The 21827-nt window shown below is 37.7% G+C and overlaps 4 protein-coding genes across 9 annotated transcripts; 1 reads left to right on the forward strand and 3 right to left on the reverse strand.

Annotated features, from left to right (window-relative positions):
• Positions 1–3410: 3410 nt before the first annotated feature.
• LOC113057033 (DDB1- and CUL4-associated factor 10-like) lies at positions 3411–10050 on the reverse strand. Of its 4 annotated transcripts, none has more exons than XM_026224040.1 (7): positions 9464–10050; positions 7873–7986; positions 7400–7597; positions 6212–6414; positions 5161–5232; positions 4903–5048; positions 3411–4825 (listed from the first exon to the last, which is right to left on the reverse strand). In XM_026224040.1, exons 1-7 carry the CDS (start codon positions 9856–9858, stop codon positions 4454–4456), a joined length of 1500 nt encoding a protein of 499 aa, XP_026079825.1. In that variant the 5' UTR covers positions 9859–10050; the 3' UTR covers positions 3411–4453. The 4 variants fall into 4 exon arrangements, with proteins under 4 accessions (XP_026079825.1, XP_026079822.1, XP_026079823.1 ...); XM_026224037.1 differs by having other exon boundaries at positions 5140–5232; XM_026224038.1 differs by having other exon boundaries at positions 5161–5235.
• A 2433-nt stretch (positions 10051–12483) lies between these two features.
• LOC113057034 (protein O-mannose kinase-like) lies at positions 12484–15530 on the reverse strand. Its single transcript, XM_026224041.1, has 3 exons — positions 15358–15530; positions 14699–14973; positions 12484–13889 (listed from the first exon to the last, which is right to left on the reverse strand). The coding sequence occupies exons 2-3, from the start codon at positions 14957–14959 to the stop codon at positions 13122–13124; spliced, it is 1029 nt and encodes a 342-aa protein (XP_026079826.1). The 5' UTR covers positions 14960–14973; positions 15358–15530; the 3' UTR covers positions 12484–13121.
• A 1003-nt stretch (positions 15531–16533) lies between these two features.
• On the forward strand, positions 16534–18566 carry LOC113057036 (glutaredoxin domain-containing cysteine-rich protein 1-like). Of its 3 annotated transcripts, none has more exons than XM_026224045.1 (2): positions 16534–17138; positions 18110–18566. In XM_026224045.1, exons 1-2 carry the CDS (start codon positions 16737–16739, stop codon positions 18143–18145), a joined length of 438 nt encoding a protein of 145 aa, XP_026079830.1. In that variant the 5' UTR covers positions 16534–16736; the 3' UTR covers positions 18146–18566. The 3 variants fall into 3 exon arrangements, with proteins under 3 accessions (XP_026079830.1, XP_026079829.1, XP_026079828.1); XM_026224044.1 differs by lacking the exon at positions 18110–18566 and adding an exon at positions 17548–17776; XM_026224043.1 differs by lacking the exon at positions 18110–18566 and adding an exon at positions 17548–17770 and having other exon boundaries at positions 16534–17131.
• A 70-nt stretch (positions 18567–18636) lies between these two features.
• LOC113057035 (protein YIPF7) lies at positions 18637–21099 on the reverse strand. Its single transcript, XM_026224042.1, has 6 exons — positions 21002–21099; positions 20814–20933; positions 20586–20719; positions 20028–20173; positions 19711–19892; positions 18637–18944 (listed from the first exon to the last, which is right to left on the reverse strand). Exons 2-6 carry the CDS (start codon positions 20930–20932, stop codon positions 18782–18784), a joined length of 744 nt encoding a protein of 247 aa, XP_026079827.1. The 5' UTR covers position 20933; positions 21002–21099; the 3' UTR covers positions 18637–18781.
• Between the last annotated feature and the right edge of the window lie 728 nt (positions 21100–21827).

Genomic DNA, 21827 nt, shown 5'->3' on the forward strand with positions numbered 1-21827 from the left:
CTTTATGCAGCACACTTCGAGCATCTCCCAATGCCTCCCACTGTAATCCACAGTGGATATCATCCTGGGACGCTCCTGGCTCAACCAACATTCTCCAGAAGTCAGATGGGATCCCTGTGAAATTGCTCTCTGGAGCGAGGCCTGTTTTAAACAGCTTATAAAAGCGTCGTGCACATTTTACTTTCACTTTCAAATAGCGGCAATTTAGTGTAAAGCAATTGTTCATTTGTCAGTCAGCTCGACTCAATCTCCACACTTGATAAATTAAATCTGATCTGTGATGCCACTGTCATTCGGCACGCTGCATTGAGCAGCCGCATTTAGGTTTTAATTGTAGTATCTGTTCTATTACTCAGCTAAATGGTTTTTATTATTATAAAAAATCTAAACGACAGTGGGGGTCGGTTCCGCTGTGGGGGCAAATGACATAACTGGTGTTAACCATCTATCACTCCCTTTGCCTTTGGTCCATTCACCACAGAGCCCCTTCAACCCCCATCCCCTTCCAGAATCTAGAGTTTCAATAAAAAATTACGATTTTTTTTTTTTACCCCAAAAAACTAAAAGGGGTAGAGTTTTTTTGGGCCAAAGTTTTAAGTTTCTCCAAATAACTTAAAATTCACTCTGCTGGTAGAGGCATCTTAAAATAAGATAGGAGTGCAAGTCCTAGCTCTCTAGATCTCTCTGGAGCTGAGATCTTTAGATCCCACTTGCAACCTATTCCATTGTAAAAACAGTGGACAGTGGATTTTTGCCACCAAACTTGGTGCTATAACTTTCAGGGGGCCTGCTGAGTGCTGATAAATAGGTTTTTATCAAAATAGTTAATCATGAAAGGCCTAAAACCAATGTGACTACCAAACACATATCTGAGCCTCATGCAAATGAAACATGACATGCAAATGAGATAAATGAGTACAATAGACTACTAAAACAGGAGAGGTGTTGAAACATGTGATTAATCATCTATGCACAGTGCTCTATACCACCAAGCTATTATCCAGTTCCCATACAATAGGTTGGAAGTGGGAGGCATTAAATTGGCCTGGACATTCTGTTGTCATTATTTCCCCACCTTAATCATAAATTTGACCTCATTGTTTAGGCTGGCAATGCATGCTGATGTCCACATTATGCTTGTCAGTATGTGCTACCCCTCTATTAGGGCAGCTTCATTAAGGTCCCTACTTCGAATGCAGCTGTTGCATGCAGTATGCAGAGTCTGGTCCCTCACTAAAGCTAAGCAGGCCAGAGCCTGGTCAGTGCACTGGTGGGAGACTGAAATAAAATAGGTTACGTTTTCTTGTATTTGCACTGTATTTACTTCACTTAGTATTTAAGGTACTGAAAATGTGTTAATTATACCTCTAGAAATCACTATGCCAAATAAACTACATTACAGCAGTTAAAAGTTAATTTTGAAAATAATGTTTTCCTTTCTTTCACATCCTTGCAGTTGTAGATGGTGATTACTGGCATTTGTTGAATCCAGGTGAGTACAAGATAATAGTGTAGACAGAAAGCTATTTCCCACGCATCCGGCTCTGATCTGACACATGACCATCTGCAGCTATTCTGCAAAGCCAGACGAGTATTATTCATGATTTAAAGCTACTTGTTTTCACTTTTTCAATTGTTTTCCTCAGTCTGAGAGTACACAGAGTATCCCTGGTCTGTTGTTCAACTTTTGAATGTTGTTGTTTTTTTTTTATATATCACTAACAGAGATTTCTAAGAATGCTCAGAGCAAGACTCTAAAATTGTAGCTGGTTTCTACACTCTATAATATATGATTATTAATGATATTATAATTAAAGCTACTTAAAGATTTTACAGAAAGCACCTCTCAGTTTCCTCAGCTGTCTTAATTTATTGGCATCAGCACGGCATGATTATTTTGGGGGAAGAAATTGCTGAAACATGCTAAAATACATTCATATTCATTACGTTAGACCTGAGAGCCAGTTTTATAACAGTATTAGGACATTTCTTGCAATCACACATGGAAATTTGAAAGTTCATTAAGAAGAAAGGGAAAACTGCCTGAGCTGGATGTCTGCAATCAAAATGTAGCATTTATGCTATTCTGTGGCACTGTGTGCGTGCGTGCATAGTTTTAAGAAAATTAAAATAAAGTTTTTTTTTAAATTAGCATTTATGTTTTTAAAACATTTTACATTACTTAATTTATTAAAAAATTCAGATCTGTGGATTTCACACTTCCTGAGCAACCCAGGTCATATTACATACTTCTGCTTTCAAACTATTATATACAATTCCTTTCAAAAGTTTGGGGTAATTTGTTTTTTTTCTTTGAAGGAAAAGAATAGTTTCATACAGCAGGGATTCAATTATTTGATCATAAATGACAGTAAAGACATTTATAATGTTACAAAGATTCCAATAAATGCTGTTCTATTGAAATTTCTATTCATCAAAGATTCCTGAAAAGCATTATGGTTTCCTCAAAAAACAATATTCCGCAGCACAACTGTTTTCAACATTGATAATAAGAAGAAATATTATTAGAACAGTTTCTGATGGATCATGTGACAATGAAGACTGGAGTAGTGACTGCTGAAACATCACATGAGCTTTGAAATTGCATAAATGACATTTTAAAATATATCAAAATGATCAAACATCAAGTCACTTTAAATTGTAATATTTCACAATATTTCTGTTTTACTGATCAGATAATTGCAGCCTTGTGAGCATAAGAGATTTCTTTCAAAAACATTTTTAACAATCTTAATGATCCCAAACCGATGAATGGTATTGCATATATTATCTAAAACCCTTTGCTATATGTAAAGAAAGCATTAAGACCCAAAAAGCCATGGTTTCAAGCAATTGATAACTGCTAAAGGGGTGTTGACGTGGAGCTGTTATAAATTCACTGTAAATCACAGCTTCACAGGGCTTATCCCTTATATACATAGCAAGGTGTCACAAAATAAAACAAAGCAAATCAAATGTAATAATATTAATAAAAACACTGTTATTCTGCTAAACAATGTAGTTCCTCAGAAACAGATGGGATTGCAACAAAGTGGTGGCCGAGCAACACACAGAAGCAGAAAAAAAGGGGTGCATGTTTGTGGAGTAATTTACAACAGCTTCGAATACAGCTCAACCAATCAGAATCAAGGACCGGAACGATCCGTTTTATAATCAACCAAATTCTACATGTTTCCTTTTGCATGTGGATGATGAAATACCAGAGTTTTAGAAAAATGACATTTTCCTCCATCCAGCGCTTGACCTGAAACGTCATGCCGGTTCTAAATAATCAGTTTAAAGGTTCCAGATGCCGAGGCATATTCAGTGCAATCAATCTGTCTATGGTACGCTAATACACGTCTCATTTTTGCTTCAAAACTTTTTTCTTTCTCATACCAAACAAAAGATATGAAAAAGTTTCTTTATTTAATCCATCTGTACCACTGCATCCTTAATATTGTTAACATGAATAAAGTGAATCAAATGAAATTGTGGTTGAATAAAGGTAACTTTCACTGTTCCTCTGCTTTTAAAATTCCATGTTCAGGAGCGGTCAATATTTTAATAACTGAGAAGGATGACCAAATAATACTAGTTTCAGAAAAGCAGAATGTTCAGATTTTGTCCTCTTTTTTTTCCTTTTCATTTTAAGAAAGCTAAACTTATCTGTATAAAACACTCATCCAACAGTCAAACATGCCTCCTCCCATTGTCCTCATGTCTAGAGTTCGAAGCCCCCACTGATGTGAGCATCTAAACATTTCAGAACTGCTGATTGTCAATGTAGAGGCCAGAAGCATTTGAAAAACAGAACGGTACAAAATTCCCAGTCCATTCAGTCCACCATCGGCAGAAGTCCTATTCATCCCAATACTCAAACGTACATGGTACATACTGTATTGACAATCTATGAATAAGACCTCAGTTAGTGTTGTTACAGACAAGCAGTCCAAAAATAAAACGAACGATTAGTAAAAGTGAAGCACTTCCAGAAAAAAATGTTTCTTAAAAAGAAAATGGCATTGCAAAGTCTAAAATGTTTGGCAAAATGCAAAAACTGCCGTCTGCTTGAACTGCTTAGAGTTGCATGAAAATGATTGACTTAAACGGTTACTGCAGTGCTGCATGGATGAGCAACCAAAAGATAATTCTCCCATAATCCTCTAACGCTCGCATGACTCATTCAACCTCTATTGTGGAGGAAAAACTAATGCTGTTTGCTTTGCTTCAGTTACGTTTACACAGCATAAAGAACAAATACATCTAAAAATGACAAACTTGTAGAAGGTCATTCAAATGCAGTGTGACCTCAAACGCACCAAAAAAAAACAACTACACCACCACACGCTCTGTTCAAGGTAGTTTTGTTCTCCCATTATCCCCTAGACCAATCAGAAGCTTCTTCCAAATAGTCCAGCAATCAGTGTAAATTCTAATGCATCTGTATGAGTTAAAAGTGTGGTTGATACAGAGCTACGCGTCCGCTAAGGCAGCCCGATGCGAACTGACAGTGAGTGGGTGAGAACTTGGAGGTGAGCACCACATCGCTGTGAGAGTAGATGGAGCGAATCTCCCGCAGCAGAGCCGTCCGCACAGGCATGCAGTCTGCCAGCTCGCCACACTGCTCATCGAACGCCAGCAAGCGCACGCCATAACCGTACGGCGAGCAGATGAGCCGGCCGTCCGGACTGAAGCACAGCTCCTTAATGTAGCCCCGTCCAACATTAGCCTCCTCGATGTAGTGTGTGAGACGCAGAGAGCAGCGAGGAGACACCGGAGGTCGAGGCGGAGCTCCCTCTTGAAACTCATACACACACGTCCACTGAGAAAGACAGATATGAGACTGTTCATTCATTTTTACATGCTCCACAATTCTTAGGTTTAGGTTACAGCACTGACCTCCTGGTCGTCCATGTTGCTGGAGCAGCGTAACAATGTGGCCCAGCCTTTGGGATGCAGTTGCAAGGAGGTGATGCAGTTGCCACGGTCCCTCTCGCCCGGGATCTCCGGGGTTAAAACCTCAAGACTGTTTCTGGGTGACAGACCTGGATAAAGACAAAAGGTGAACAATGGAGTGAAAACTCTGTAGTAAAAGCAGTATTTGGTACTAATGTACATAACATATTAAACTCTTACCCTCACATATTAAAGGCTTACCCTCTCTGTGTGGATGGGTTTTGCTGTCAATGGTGTGACGGGAACCTCCTGACCTAGAACCTGCTGATGAACCTTCTGAAAGAAAAGAGACTTGATCTTAAAATGATGACGATGAGCACAGGATTCCCAACACAATTAACCAGTAGTTCACTGTGTCATATGGTGTTCGATAGGGTTGTGCAGCATTCAAAATTGAATTAAAGCGTAGTCCACCCCAAAATTAAAATTGTCATTACTCACTTGCCCCCATGTCGTTTCAAACCTGTAAAAGCTTTGTTCGTCTTCGGAACACAATTTAAGATATTTTGGATGAAAACCGGGATGCTTGAGAGTGTCCCATTGACTGCAAAAGTTAAATATACTGTCAAGGTCCAGAAAAGTATGAAAAGCATCATCAGAATAGTCCATTTGCCATAAGTGGTTCAACCGTAGTATTATGAAGCCACGAGAATACTTTTTGAACACAAAGAAAACAAAAATAATGACTTTATTAAACAATTTGTCTCCTGTTATGGGCATCTTATGCTCTTCTGTGTCAGCCGCACCACAAGGATGTGCTGTTTTCGTTCAAATCAAAGTGTAAAATACACATAGAAAATGAATCTTTGTGGCATGGCTGACACAGAAGAGCATAAGCTGCCTGCGTTCAACTCATATTCTCTAAAACGGTGCTACGGTGATGTGTAGAGACACAGAGGAGAGGAATTGTTGAATAAAGTTGTTATTTTTGTTTTCTTCACGTACAAAAAGTATTCTTGTTACTTCATAAAATTCAGATTGAACCAGAGATGGCAGATGGACTTTTGTGACAACGCTTTTCATACTTTTCTGGACCTTGACAACTTACTTGGCAGTCAATGGGACAAGCCTCCAAAATACCTTAAATTGTGTTCCGAAGATGAAAAAAGCTTTTACAGGTTTGGAACGGTTTTGTTTGTGTGCGGCAGTCGTCCGTGAGGGGGATTTTCATGCCATCTCCATAATTTCAGAGCTTAGTATTCATCTTTTCAGATTCACATGTATCTTCTTTGTTTATGCTTTCTGTAAGTACCTGTGCTGAGTGGAGCTCTGCGCGACCGTAGGATGCGGTAGCTGCCGACCTCAAGGCTCTGGGTGAGATCAAGGTCATGTAAGATGAGCAGGTAACCAGAGGAGGTGGAGATTAACATCTTACTGCAGTCTGGAGTCAGACGCATTCGCATAAGATAGCGTGTGTGGAAAAACTTCTTGTGCGGACAGCCATCCTCTGTGAACCTAAACAAACAGCAAGTGCAATGACACACAGTCGCACACAACCACTTGTATATGCACTTACTCTTAAAAGACTAGTACACAAAAAAAATTAAAAATTGTGCTGTCAAACGATTAATCACGTTTAATCACATCCAAAGTTAAAGATTTTGTGTACATAATATGTGTGTGTGTGTACTGTGAATGTTTATTTTGTATATAAAAACACACATACAGTATACATTTTGAAAATATTTTCATGTTTATATATATATATATATATATATATATATATATATATATATATATATATATATATATATATATATATATATATATATATATATATATATATATAATTTATTATATTATTATATTTATTGATATATTTAATGTACAAACATAAAATTCTAAAATATACATGCATGTGTGTGTATTTTTTTATAAATAATAAATATACACACCACACACACATATATTATGTAAACAAAACCTTTTATTTTGGATGTGATTAATTGTTTGACAGCACTAAAATATATATATATATATATATATATATATATATATATATATATATATATATATATAATACGAGTCTTCCATCCATTACATTGCTTTCTACAGTGAATAAAAGGTCTCGTCTGAATCAGGAGAGAAGTAAACTGTACACAGATCAAACAGTTAACAAGTGAAAACTCTACAAAACAGTTGTAAACAAATATGTCGGTGGATTCTGATGAGAGAGAACAACAGGGGACGGATTTAGTGGAGGAAGCATTATTTTGAATAGTGGACTTGCACTTTGTGTTTTTAGTTTAGACTTTTATTCTGATGGCACCCATTCATTGCACAGCATCCACTGGTGAGCAAATGCTGTAGTGTAAATTTTTCTAAATCTGTTCTGATGAAGAAACAAACTTCATTATGGATTGGCCTGTGGGTTTTAACAAATGTCAATTATTTGTGAACTATTCCTTCATTTAAGCCAGCTAGGAAACACAAAACCTACCTGTTGGTATCCCATGTGATGACATTTCCGTCAAATCCTGACGTCACCAGCAGGCGAGTGTGAGTATCATACTCTATGTTCTTGACCCAGCTGGCGTGGCCATGCAATGAGCACACCTTCGAGTTCAGTTTACGCAAATCCCACAATGCAATGGTGGTGTCATCAGAGCAGGTCGCAAACAGCCGGTTGTCGAGAAACCTGAATAGTACACAGCCAAACAAACTTATACTTAGACAACACTGGTCATCCTCATGGGCTTAATGATTGTGCCAGACATTCAGTGTGTGTGTAAGTATCAAAAAGAATCACAGAAGCAACTAAGACATGCAAATTTTGCAGTGTGCAAATCTTATTGTTTAATATGTAAATGGTTATGAAATAGTTCTTACATTAAAACTGATATAGAAGAGCTTTCACTCATGTAACTGAGGTTCCTGCACACTGGATCAATTATATATTGTGTGCACATGTACCTTATGTTGTTTACACAGTCCTCATGAGCCTCCACCAGTGTTTTGATATGTCTGGAAGAAACCGGGTCAAACAAAAGCACTTCTGTCTGCTCACAAGCAACCGTCAAAACTGACCTAGAAAAAAAAATTATACAGGTGTTTGTCAATTAGGACAGAAATGTTCTCTATGGTAGATGTATCCTATTGTAAAAAAACAACAACAACAGTGTTTTGCTTAAATCAAGGATAAATGTGTATTATATAGAATAGACCGATAACATTAAACATTTGATTGCAAAGTTTATTTCATTATCGCTTTGGCTAATTATTATTATTTTTTTACATTCTGTAAACTGCAAGTGCAATTTTTAGAACCGTTTACATCACAACTCTAATGTGCGTTTGCAAAATGTAGTCCCCCAAAACATTTAATTCATCCATCCTCCAAAAGCCTATGTGTCAGCAAATTCACCAATGTCATTTAAATTAAGTTTTTTTATTTTTGTGAGAGCTGTACTGGTCAAAATGTGTCCATTTCTTTTTAACCAAACGGTGAACTGTTGACATGGACAGCTTACTACACCATACTTACACCATACATTTGGTCTAGATGGAAGCTTCTATGCATCACATGAAGCATTTAAATTTACTGGGAAAATTCAATACCATATTACACACACAAGCACACGTCACAAGCATTCCATGCCAAAGACATTTACGGAATATATATGCGCATGTCTGGGAGACTTAGATAATTGAATGGATCATTTTGCATGTAAAGGGCCAACAGCAAGTTTAGACAATGATAAGAGTATGAAAATTTTACTGATCAAGTCATCAGTTTAATATTTGCAGGCTATGTGCATTTAATTATTGTGCAATAACTATGGAATTGTACTTTTTTTGCACACATGCAATTAAAAAAAAAATTACAGGAAATGAACATTTATTTGTGTGACAAAAAATTCTGAAAATATTTCTTTGAGGAAAAAAAACAAACAAATTGGAGAAATGAGCAAAAGAGATTAAGAGAAAAAATGTGTCAAGTTAAACATTTTTACATTTGCCACTTTCTCTATTCTGGGCATGTTTATGGCATTTATATTATATATATATAATATAATAATATAATAAATTCCTATAATAAATAAACCTAAAAACAAATTTAAATACTAATTGATATGATAGTCTTTTAGAAAAAAAACTTTAATTAATGGCACTTCTGATCTTAAAACTGTAACTGATGCACCCCCGTTTGAAGATCAGAAATATAATTCATTTGTGTGTGTTTTCCCCATGACTTTAGAGTTGTTGTCATTAATAATCTAACCAGTATTTTTTTTTTCTTGACAGATTACTTTCATGATTTTTATGCTTCTAAAACTGCTTGACTGCTAGCTAACTTAAGGTATCTGCAAGTTTTTTCAAAGTTTGCATTTGTTCCATCACTTATACATGTTTTAATACAAAACACATTTGGAAATAATTGTTAAAAGTTATTGTTTTAATGCTAAGTAGTCAAAAGTTGAAAAGAAGTCGAAGAGTCGAAAGAAGATCTTCAGTCTCGAGACACTCAAACACGGTTTGATCGAAGGGGCAACACTGAACGTACCCGTCTGGCGAGTACTCCAAGTTGAAGACAGCTCCGTGGGTTTGTGTACTGAGGTTCACCGAATCCGTAGCCGGGCTCATGGACGAATAAAGCCGTGTCATGTTACGGAAATTATCTCGCGCGGGGTCTACAAACGGCCCCCTGCGCACTGTCCTCTTGCAAATCCACGCGAACAGAGAGTCTGCAGCGCTCGAGCCCCTGTCCCCCGAGCCTGTCCCGCCGTCCGTGGCCGCCTCGAGCTCCCAGCTGACCTGTGTCCCGGCGCCCCCGCGGCCCGCCTGCGGAGAGGTTGGTCTGCTGGAGCACCTGTCTTCATCGCTCTCCTCCTCCTCCTCCTCCTCGCGAAGCAGGTCTGCGCGCGGCTCCTTGCTGTCGCTCGGCTGCCCCGAGCTCATTGTTGCACGAATATTGCTGGCGGCTCCGTTTTGAGGCTCACCCAAACTCAAACTCCTGCGGATTGCGGACAGGCACTGGACCTGCGAGCCAGGCCGTCTTGCAATATGTGCAGAAACCGCTTAAACATCCATTAATTCATACACAAGTCTGCTGCGGATGTGTGCGGATACAACAGACGACGTACTTCCGGTTCCTTCTCTGCATAAATTAAAACCCAACTGAGACAGTGACACGGCTTTGTTTGCTTTTGTTTTAAGACTTTTTAGACTGTATTAAAAAATAAAGTCTTTCCAACTTAAAAATTATATATACAGGTCCTTCTAAAAAAATTAGCATATTGTGAAAAAGTTCATTATTTTCCATAATGTAATGATGTAAATTAAACTTTCATATATTTTAGATTCATTGCACACCAACTGAAATATTTCAGGTCTCTTATTGTTTTAATACTAATGATTTTGGCATACAGCTCATGAAAACCCAAAATTCTTATCTCAAAAAATTAGCATATTTCATCCAACCAATAAAAGAAAAGTGTTTTTAATACAAAAGAAAAAAAAGAAGTAAACCTTCAAATAATTATGTTCAGTTATGCACTCAATACTTGGTCGGGAATCCTTTTGCAGAAATGACTGCTTCAATGCGGCGTGGCATGGAGGCAATCAGCCTGTGGCACTGCTGAGGTGTTATGGAGGCCCAGGATGCTTCGATAGCGGCCTTTAGCTCATCCAGAGTGTTGGGTCTTGCGTCTCTCAACTTTCTCTTCAGAATATCCCACAGATTCTCTATGGGGTTCAGGTCAGGAGAGTTGGCAGGCCAATTGATCACAGTAATACCATGGTCAGTAAACCATTTACCAGTGGTTTTAGCACTGTGAGCAGGTGCCAGGTCGTGCTGAAAAACAAAATCTTCATGTCCATAAAGCTTTTCAGCAGATGGAAGCATGAAGTGCTCCAAAATCTCCTGATAGCTAGCTGCATTGACCCTGCCCTTGATAAAACACAGTGGACCAACACCAGCAGCTGACATGGCACCCCAGACCATCACTAACTGTGGGTACTTGACACTTCAGGCATTTTGGCATTTCCTTCTCCCTAGTCTTCCTCCAGACTCTGGCACCTTGATTTCCGAATGACATGCAAAATTTGCTTTCATCCGAAAAAAGTACTTTAGACCACTGAGCAACAGTCCAGTGCTGCTTCTCTGTAGCCCATTTCCTGCACACGCCTGTGCACGGTGGCTCTGGATGTTTCTACTCCAGACTCAGTCCACTAATTACGCAGGTCCCCCAAGGTCTGGAACTGGTCCTTCTCCACAATTTTCCTCAGGGTCCGGTCACCTCTTCTCATTGTGCAGCGTTTTTTGCCACACTTTTTCCTTCCCACAGAGGTGCCTTGATACAGCACTCTGGGAACAGCCTATTCGTTCTGTGTCTTACCCTCTCGCTTGAGGGTGTCAATGATGGCCTTCTGGACAGCAGTCAGGTCTTATCCATGATTGCGGTTTTGAGTAATGGACCAGGCTGGGAGTTTTTAAAAGCCTCAGGAATCTTTAGCAGGTGTTTAGAGTTAATTAGTTGATTCAGATGATTAGGTTAATAGCTCGTTTAGAGAACCTTTTCATGATATGCTAATTTTTTTAGATGAGCTGTATGCCAAAATCATCAGTATTAAAAAAATAAAAGACCTGAAATATTTCAGTTGGTGTGCAATGAATCTAGAATATATGAAAGTTTAATTTTTATCATTACATTATGGAAAATAATGAACTTTTTCACAATATGCTAATTTTTTGAGAAGGACCTGTATATATGTTTTATGTGTTGACTTTTAGTTTAACGTTTACATTTATGTTCCATCGATACACCAATATGTGCCAAGTCAGATTACCATACACTCTTCCTATCAGAAGTGCTTGTGGCTATCAATTTTCAACTGACTGAAAGTCCATACATGGTGGATTAACACCACTTGCAACTTGTGATGAGAGGAACGAAGCTTCGCGAAATCGAATCTCTGAATCAACCAAGTGATTTGATTCACTGATTTGAAGCATATGCTGAAAGTATTTACTTGCCAGAGCTGTGTTACTGTAAGAAAACTCAGTTTAAAAAAGCACGAGACATTTACGAACCAAGAGCATTTTTTAAACCTCGATTGTAAATTTAATCTTAGTCGCAAAATTGATCATATTTGCTAAATGCGCCTGTACGCCTTTAAGATACTATAGACAGTAACATGATTTTTGGTAGAGCTCAGATTGTTTCAAGCTTAAATCGTAAAATAAATAAATATTACCGCTGTCTTTGCATAAGTTCTGATTGTTCCTTTAAGTTCTGAGGTCTGTCCATGACTAGACCTGACTCTATACATTATGACCAAAGACTACACATACAGATTATTTTAGAGGGACTTTGTTATAAACCAAGATCACCATTAGTTCATGGGTTCACCAGATCAACACCATCTAGCAGCGAAACATCTGATTTTGGAAATGTTTCGAATTACATATGTTCTGCAATCATGTCAAAACCACTGATTCGAAACAAAAGAATAGTGTTTCAAAGCTTCAAGAAGTAGTGTTTCTAAAGCTATACTAGATATACTATACTGACAACACAATCATAGTGTTCTTGAGAAAATGATTTATTAAAAGGCTTCCAAATAATGAAAAAAGAAACAAAAAGCAGGTTAGTTTCCAGAATGATATTCTTATTCAAATCTAAATAAGATCCACACTTACTCCACATATTCAATCACTACATCAGTGAGGTAAGTTCTATTCACTTAACTGAAAATAAGTTTTATGAGGTATAGTTATGCAAGAGTTTTTTTTACTTCTTATTGCAAAAAGTCAGACTCAGCATAAGATTTTGAAGCTGGATTCAGATCTGAAGCCCTTAGATGTTGCATCTCATCCTCTGCTGGATTTTAATCTTTTAATGCATATTCTTCAGTGTGGTATGACAAAACCCATTGCACTCTGCTATCTTTTTAACTTAAAGGGACAGTTCATGCAAAAATGAAAATTCTGTTCTCATTTACTCCAAACCTTTATGACTGACTTTCTTCTGTGGAAAAAAAAAAAAACATTTTTAGAAGAACCAAACTGTTTTGGTGACCACTGACTTCTATTATAAGGAACATTTCTCAAAATATATTCTTTTATGTTCCACAGAAGAAAGAAATTCATACAGGTTTGGTGTAAATGAGAACAGAATTTTCATTTTTGGTTTAACTATCCCTTTAATGACCATTATGCTCTACAACATATCTCGAACTCTCTGTGATTGACTCTCTATCATGCTGTCGTAGACGGAGCGATACACACGGAGGACCTCAAGCGCCGCTGGCCGCATGCGAGGCTCCTTCCTCTTACATTCTGTGTAGATCTGAAACAAGTGAAAATGGATGACATCACTTCCCAGGACATTCCCCAATAGGAAACGTGTCACATCTGGAACCTTCCAGATGTCCGTCTTTTCATCGTAACCAGGCATGGCTTCATCTGAGAACTGCACATCCTCGCCGTAAGGCCACAACTGCTCAGGAGCAACGAAGTCCCCGGTGAGCTCATGATGACCGCACTTCACCCCTCCCTGTCCCCTCTCCACCTCAGGCAGCGCATCCAGGTCATTGGCCAACAGGTGCATGTCGGATGTGAGCAGGAACTGGCTGAGAGTTTTGTGCAGGTCGTTGGAGTCACACATGACACGGATGCCCACTGGACTGCTGTGCAGGTACGCCAGGAAGGCGACGTAGTCTATGGCCAGCTGTAGTCGAGTTTGCCAGGAGTTTCGCCAGCGATATTGGTCTTGAGTGAGGGTGGCATCGAGAGTCAATGCTGATCCCAGAGGGTGATACTCTGTAACAAACGTACCATCCTCTTCACACTCCCCTACAAGCGTCACGACGTGGGTGCTCTGCAAGGCACGTAGCATTGACAGTCCATGGAGGAAATCATCTGTATACTGCTCCGATGACAATACGGAGAGCGCCACCTTCTGCCCTCGCCACTCAGACAGATAAACCTAGAAGACACAAACATACATCAGTTTAAGTCTTAGAAGATGTATTACAGTTCTCTTATAATTTACTTGATTACAAGTAATAATGTCATAAAAATGTTGATTTTCTTGAACAGGCCAATAATTTAGCTTCAGAAGACTTTGATAAATCATCAGGAGCTGCAGGTATTAGTTTTGCATTTCCTGGATTGCTTATTTTTCCTCAAAGTTACAGTACCCATTGTCTTGCATTTTATGAATCACCAAGGACCATGGGTTAAGCTAAAAATCATATTTAGTGATCTACTGAACAAAGAAAGTCAACTATTACAGTTGTGGCCAAAATGATTAGAACACGAGTAGAAAAATGATTTTAAGTCAGTTATTTCTATCTTTTGTTGCAGTGTGTCAGTAATATCAGTTTACATTTCCAAAAAATTATTTTGCCATTAACTGTAATAATCCAGAGAGTATTTGTTTACACAAGGAGTCTGACAACAGCCAGTGCTCCACACAGACATCTGATCTCACCATCATCAGTCTGTCTGGAATAACATGAAGAAACAGAACAAGCTGAGACAGACTCAGTCCAGAGGATCTGTGGTGACGTATCCAAGATGCTTCAAGAAACTGTATGAAAAGTGATATTTCCTACTGACACACTGCACCAAAATATAGAAATTTAGATAGAACCATTTTTAACTAGTGAAAATAGTAGTGTTTAAATAATTTTGGACACCACTGTACATTTTGGATGATATTGTTTTCCATTTGTTTAAATTATTAATAGAAAAATTTGTTATCAAAATAATCATTAGTTCAGGCAAACTCACCTTCTTCACAGCCCCTTGTCCAATGAGCTTCACACGGCGGACCTCAGCACGGATTTCAGGGCACTGAAGCCAAGGGGTACAAGTGGTCATGGTGCCCACTTTAAAGTGGCGAAGCGGGCACTGCGTGTGTGCTGAGAGAGGGTTAGTGTCCTGATAAAGGGCATCTAGGTAGAGATACAGCAGTAGATTGGCACAGAGGAGAGCTGCCAGACAAAGCAAGACTGCAGGCAGTCCACACCTCATCCCAAAGGTGCCACCCATAATGACATCCTAACCTGTTTATCAAAACACAAGAAGAGATTTCAGACAAATATCACGTGGAAAGTGAGAACAGCACTCAGATTATCAGATATAAGAGGTTTGGACTATAAACGGTTTGAGTGCAGCATATAACTCAAAACAGTAGCCATCTATTAAGACTTTTTAAAAAGCTTTCTATTTGAGAAATTTCGGATTCGGGGAATATTTAAATGCCTTATTCGAGTGTCAGATGTTATAATGCATTTAGTCTAAACTCACGATACCGCTCACTGCATTTTTAAACGAATTTAATTTGATTTAAGCACTGAACACAGAATGATAATACAAAAGAGACTGTTATTTTGCCCAGAGGTTACTTATGCCTAATATGATTTTATGAGTTTATGCCTTGAACACACCAGTTTGCATTAGTATGAGTATACTGGTTCACCAGACGCAGACACAAATGTCTTCCAGTTCATAAATCGTCAAAGCAGTTCATTTCAGTTCAGTGCAAGCGTTGAATAATCTATCGGTTCAGATCCCACGCCGTCAGATTCCTCAATGTTGTTGTTCCGGAATTTCTTGCTCTATGAAGTTACAGCAACGCACTGTGCCTCGAAGACACATCGCCATCTAGCGCCATCACTGGGTAACAACATCGCAGTCCGGTGACAACTCGACAGCACTTCTGATATAGAGAGAAAAAATTATCCACAAAATATTTTTTCCGACAATATCTGTTGCACAGATGGGCGCTCAATATAAACTAAATAGGCCTGTAGTACAAAATTCTTCCCGTTTTGCTTAGATTTAGAACTGTGACCTTTGCAGTTTCAGGTCTCCCCTCAGCGTTTATAAATGAATGAAAAATGGAAATATGTTGAAATAGTATTTTTTATTTGGTTTGACATATTGGATTACATGGAATAGATATTATACACAAAAAGTACAAAATAATATTTATAAGTGTTACTGTAAAAAAAAAAAAAAGGTCAAACATTACATTAGCCTTTTTTTTTACATTAAATGTCTAAATACTTAATACAGTGGCCCCAAATTGTATTTGGATACTTAAGCCACAATCAATCATGTATACATGTCTTTGCATTGTATAGCAAAATATAGAAATATAGACAATTTATTTTAAACAAATATAGCAAAAATCTACTTGTATGAAATGTGTAGGTTTCAGAATTTGAGCCAATAGATAGAGACAAAATAGAGACAAGACGACCTGGACACTTTCTTATTGTCAATGTCAAACCGTGAGCAGGGACATGTTAATACGATGAACTACACCATGCATATGCTGTTTGGACACTTGCATGAACCTGAACTGACTTTAAAAGTTGACCTTAACACCAGTTAAAATTGTAATTAATTGTGGAAAAAAGCTCTAGAATTATTTATTTGCAGATGCTACTTGGTTTAATATTTTGTATATATTCCGACACCTTTAAGTGTGACATTTTCAGCTGCCCAAATACAAATACTGGGGGGGGGGGTATTTTACACTTTAGGTGCTTTTGTTATTAGCTCACACACACAATATGTTCTTTAAGCCACACGTGAGTTATATTTTATTCATAAGAGAACCCAAGTCGGTATCCACGGTCTCCATGGACAGCGTTTATTAAATATTAAAGCATGTGGTGTCGAATTGACACCCTCGAGCCACAAGCCCTTTATCTGAAGGTCAGACAAGACCTTTAATGTCAGGGCATGCACTTTACCTGGTGCACGCTCTAGTTTCAGTCAACCTAAATTTGTATAATGTAGATTTTTTGCTGGCAGAATGGAGCGACGCACATCCCGCACTGAGGAGGAGCGCGCGGAGAGGAGAGTGCGGTTCCGCGTGGCGTCGGCGCACAGCGGCCGCGTGCTGAAGGAGGTGTTCAGAGACGCGCTCGAAGACTCCGCGGACACCGACACCACTGCGAGCTCAGAGCCGGAGCGAGCAAACTCGCCCGTTATCACGGAGGCCAACGGCCACCTGAGCGGCCTGCTGCTGGGGCCAGAACCGGACGACAGCGGCAGCGAACCGGACGAGCTGCTCATGTACGCCAGTGCAACAAAGGAGAAGCTCTTCACCGGAAAACGCGTGAACATCTTCAGCAAGAACGGAACGATTCGGGGCGTGAGGGATAAAGTGAGCGCGGGACAGGTGCTGTTTAACAACCTGTCCAAAATGTATGGGGTAAGGCTTATTTGGAGCAATATAATTATTTAATGCATTTATACAGCTGTGAAGATTTTTCTGTAGGCCTAAAAAAGAAAAGGAGAATGGATGGATTAGTTAGCAGGAAAAAGAAAATCAATCACCCTTATTAAGCCATTCAGGAATAATGCCCGACTAATTGCTGTAAGAAAGAGGCTATTTTTACATAATAGCATGTCCAGGTTCCATTTCACCTAAAAGTCTCTCTCTCTCTCACACACACACACACACACATACACACACACACACACACAAATAAACATTATCCTTAAAAAATACAAATAAAGACTATCTTGGTGCATTGTTGCTGTGACAGTTAAGCACGTTAAAATACAGTAGGCATTTTATACAGAGTAGCCTATAATTAATTTTTCCTTTTGATTTCCAGGTGTTTTCATCAGATGCACCCAACAAAGTCTCATAATTCAGAGGACAATTATTACTCCCATCATATATACAGTATCACGCATTATCAGATATAATAATAAAGAATTATTACAGTACAATGTGAAAGTGTTACCAAGTGTTACAGCAAGTAAAAAGTTTGGACACACCTACTCATTCTTTATTATTACTTATTATTACAACAACAAAAAGTAAACTAAATTAAAACTTGTCTGGTGTAATATATATATATGTGTGTAGAAATGTCTAGATACATTTTTTTAATCAATTTGGTTTTAAAATCAGGTGTTCAAACTTCACTTATAGAATGTTTTTTTTTTTTTTTTGTATAAAAATAATGCTTCCAATGTAATGTTACTGTAGTTATCCTGTATATTACTCGCTCTTGAAGAAACCGCAAAATAATTTATCTTGCTAGCTCTATAACATCAGTTTTGTTGTTACAGTATGACTCTAAATGTTACTTGCCAGATCGTACTTGTCAATATTATTTGGTTAAAGGTTCACACTATTTCATCATTTTCTGTAATGTGTGTCTTTCAAAGGATTCACTTATTATGAACCGGCCTAAAAGACCATGAGATTTTGTCTGTAAACTGCCCTGGATGTCCTGCAGCAGAGGATGCTGGGTCACAATTTAGGACGTCACACTTGGTGGATGTGCAACAGGCTTGAGCGTGTGAAAGTGGTGAACCGCGGCCAATGTTTTATTTATTTATTTGTTTATTTTTTTAAGTGCTTTTCAATATTTGTGTATATTGTAGTTCTGTAAATATATTTTATATTCACAAAAGCAACTGAAGGGATCTGTAAAGTCAACTGGTTGCTTAGAATGTTCTCTTTGCATATGTTTGAGGTGCCTTTTCTTTATTTGGACCTTTCATTGTTTTGTGATGAATTTGTGATTTATTTGTATTTTTTAGAAAATAACATGTAGTAATCAAGTTTTATACATATCTCTTACATTTTAATGCAATAAAATAAAATAAAAATTCACACCAAGTTTTTTTTTTTACATTATTCAGATTATGCATGCATTCCTACATAAAAAATGATTTTGCTAACCCAGCTCTTCAGGTTTTTCCAGCATTTTGTTTTTTATTCATCTGACAAAAATGTACAGTAACTTTGATTTGCCACAACTTTGGCAAGCAATGTGATATTTATGTGTGAACTGAGTTTTAATTTGATCTTAGAGTGATATAGTAGTTGAGATTTCAGAAGACAGTAAGGAGAGCGAAGACCCCGTACAGAAGAGCACAGGGGTAGGCCACCAGCAGCTGCTGCCCACTCATGTCAAGAGTGGAACTGAAGATCTTAGAAGCTGATAGACTGCACCAGCCAATCACAAACAAGGCCAACAGTGTTCCCAAGAGCCCCCTGCATTAAAATAAAAGCCACTTGTTATTCACATGCAACACAGCTGAAATTATACACCCTTAAAGATAAGGTTCAAAAAATGATTTTTTACAGTTTTGGCTCCCCAAAGAAGTTTTCAGTAAATAGTTCTTTAAACAACCATATTTTTATAAGTGTGAAGAACATTTTAATAAGTAGCATAGTCCATACCACAACTATAATGAGAATGACACAGAAAAACTATTTGTTTCCAATCACTTTCAGAACACTTAAAAACAATAATAAAAACAGCCAATCAGAATCCATCCTTTATTAAAAAAAAAAAAATTAGCATCTAAAGGAATCTAAAATTCCTTTCCTTTTTCACTAAAATATGAAAATCTGGGGTTGGGGTAACAGGTTAAAATTTACACACAAACTCAGGCCATTCAAGGTGTGTGTTTCTTCATATGAACAGATTTGGAGAAATGTATCATTAATCAATTATTCACCAGTGGTGAAGATGTAGATTATTGTGATGCTTTTATCAGCTTTGTGAACTCTCATTCTGACGGTATCTCAGTGCGTCGGTGAAGATGATGATATATTTATGGTTAAAGTTATTGTTCTTGGTGTGAATGGGTCTGAATGGCCCACAGATGCCTGTAAAGAACCTTTATGTTTAAAAATGTATGAAAAATGTAAATAGACTTGGACATTTGTTTTGTGGTTTAAAACTGTTTTTTTATTTGTTGTGGCTGTAAAACACTCAAATGTCAAATGTTTCTATACTGTTATGGATACTCACTGAAGGGAATAAAGAACAGCAAACGCAGAGAGTCCCACCATTGGCAGGAGACAGTATCCCAGCACACTCGCCACACATCCACTGGATATGCTGTAACTGCTCATCAGGTTCAACAGCATGTACATCCCCATACATCCCAGAGCACTGATGCCATATACATACCCAAAGTGTGCTTTCCCTGCCTGCCAAGAGAATACAGACACAAATCCACAGGTGCATGCTCTGAACCTTACATGTGCTTTCACTTCCCCTGTGCATTACAAATCATTGTGTACCTCTAGTTAATGGTTTCAAAAAGTTCAGGATGTAGTTTGTACCATCAATAGTGTGGCTCCCAGAGCTATGCAGAAAATAACAGGCCCAGTGAGGTCTGTCTCATTCATAATACAGCCGTCAGCAGGCTTCAGTGGATTTAACACCGTCAGAGTCTTCTGCCAGATATGGTCAAAGTTAATGCCCAACTCTGAGAAAAAAAAAAAACACTTTTCATTCAACATATATTTTCATTTAAGTTTGATTAATGCATACAATGGCCAATTTTTAAAGCTAAGTATGCAAGTTTTCAGTGTTAAAAGAGTTCACCCAAAACATGTTGTTTCAAACTTATTTTTTCCATACTATGGAAATTAAAGGCTACCGGCAACTGCTTGGTTACTGAAATTCTTGAGGTTGTGTAAATGATGACAGAATGTTCATTTTGGGGCAAACTATCCCATTAAGGTGCAATCACATTACAGAAATATCTGCAAATTATTGTATGAAAATTTTAAATTTTTCTATTATAATTAGTGCAGTGATGTATGCAGCAAAGCTCACACAGAAGTCACATTCTAACCAAGTAGCTTTCTGCTGGTCAAATAAATAATTTTGATTACCTTCTAAGAGCGGTGGTTCTGCCTCATATGAGTCTATATATTCTGTTTGCTCCGGTGGCGCTACAGGCTGATACACCTGTCCAGTATAAGATGCTGTAGTGGTATATTCATCTGCTAAATGTGCGGAGTTATCACTGATGATCAGACAGTAAATGATGAATCAACAATTAAATTGCACACAGAAACACATTAGCTGATATACATTAATAAATGAAATATTACACCCACACTTCATGGTAGTCTGGATTGACGTAGGCAGGATCATAGCCATATACATCTTCCTTCTGACCATCCATATCATATCCAGACTGATAGAATTCTTGTTCAAAGTTTTGAAAATCTCCCATTCTGCTTAAAATAATGAAGAACGTCTACCCAAATTCATTTGCAGTATAAACCAATTCTTCACCACTTACCTTTACGTGTCCTTTAAAGTCAGGGTTTGATTTGAAGATCTTGGTTTGTTTGCACTGAGTCTTTGCTTGGTCACTGAGCAGCTGTTTTGCTGTATGTGTGTATGAGAAGCTATTAATAGTCTTCTATATTTACTTGTGGGACATGAGCAACACTATCAGTGTGCTGGGAGGTCATGTTGTAAAGCCATCCTGATGATCTTTAGATCTACTGACTGAAGATATGCTCATCACTCAATGTTCAGTACAACTTCTGTTCAATTTAATTATATATTCTGGTTCTGTCCATTAAAATTATTTTCCTAACATGGTTACAGAAATATAGGCAGGACAAAAAATGACATTCTTGTCATTTGAAGATATAAGCTTTATAATAAAGAAACAAACATCAGTCAAGATTATGTCTAATTCTTTATAATGGCAAAACATGCAGCATCTTTACAGCATAAAAAGGTCTAAAAACAACATTGACACACATTTGTTTTGTAGGTAAAATAACTAATACAGTACATTTGCTTAATGAAACAAAGTATTTCTTAGATTTTCAAAAATAAATAATTTCTTAGGAAAATTAGCTTACATTATAAAAAGTTTACCATCTTCCCACTAAAATGTTATTTTAGTTACATTTAGTTATGCTGTAATTCAATGTCTATGAAATAATTCAGCAATGTGACTAGATCAGAAGACATGAATAAAAAAGGGTTAAAGTTATGGCCATTTTGTTTTATATTAAATACTGTTTGAATTGTTTGTTTGCAATGTATTGTGGGGTGGATTTATGCCATGACATTTCAAGTCTTCTTTTTTTTTTTCTTAAGTTGCAGTT

This window comes from Carassius auratus, chromosome 38, assembly GCF_003368295.1.
Source record: "Carassius auratus strain Wakin chromosome 38, ASM336829v1, whole genome shotgun sequence".
NCBI classification, from domain to species: Eukaryota; Metazoa; Chordata; class Actinopteri; order Cypriniformes; family Cyprinidae; genus Carassius; species Carassius auratus.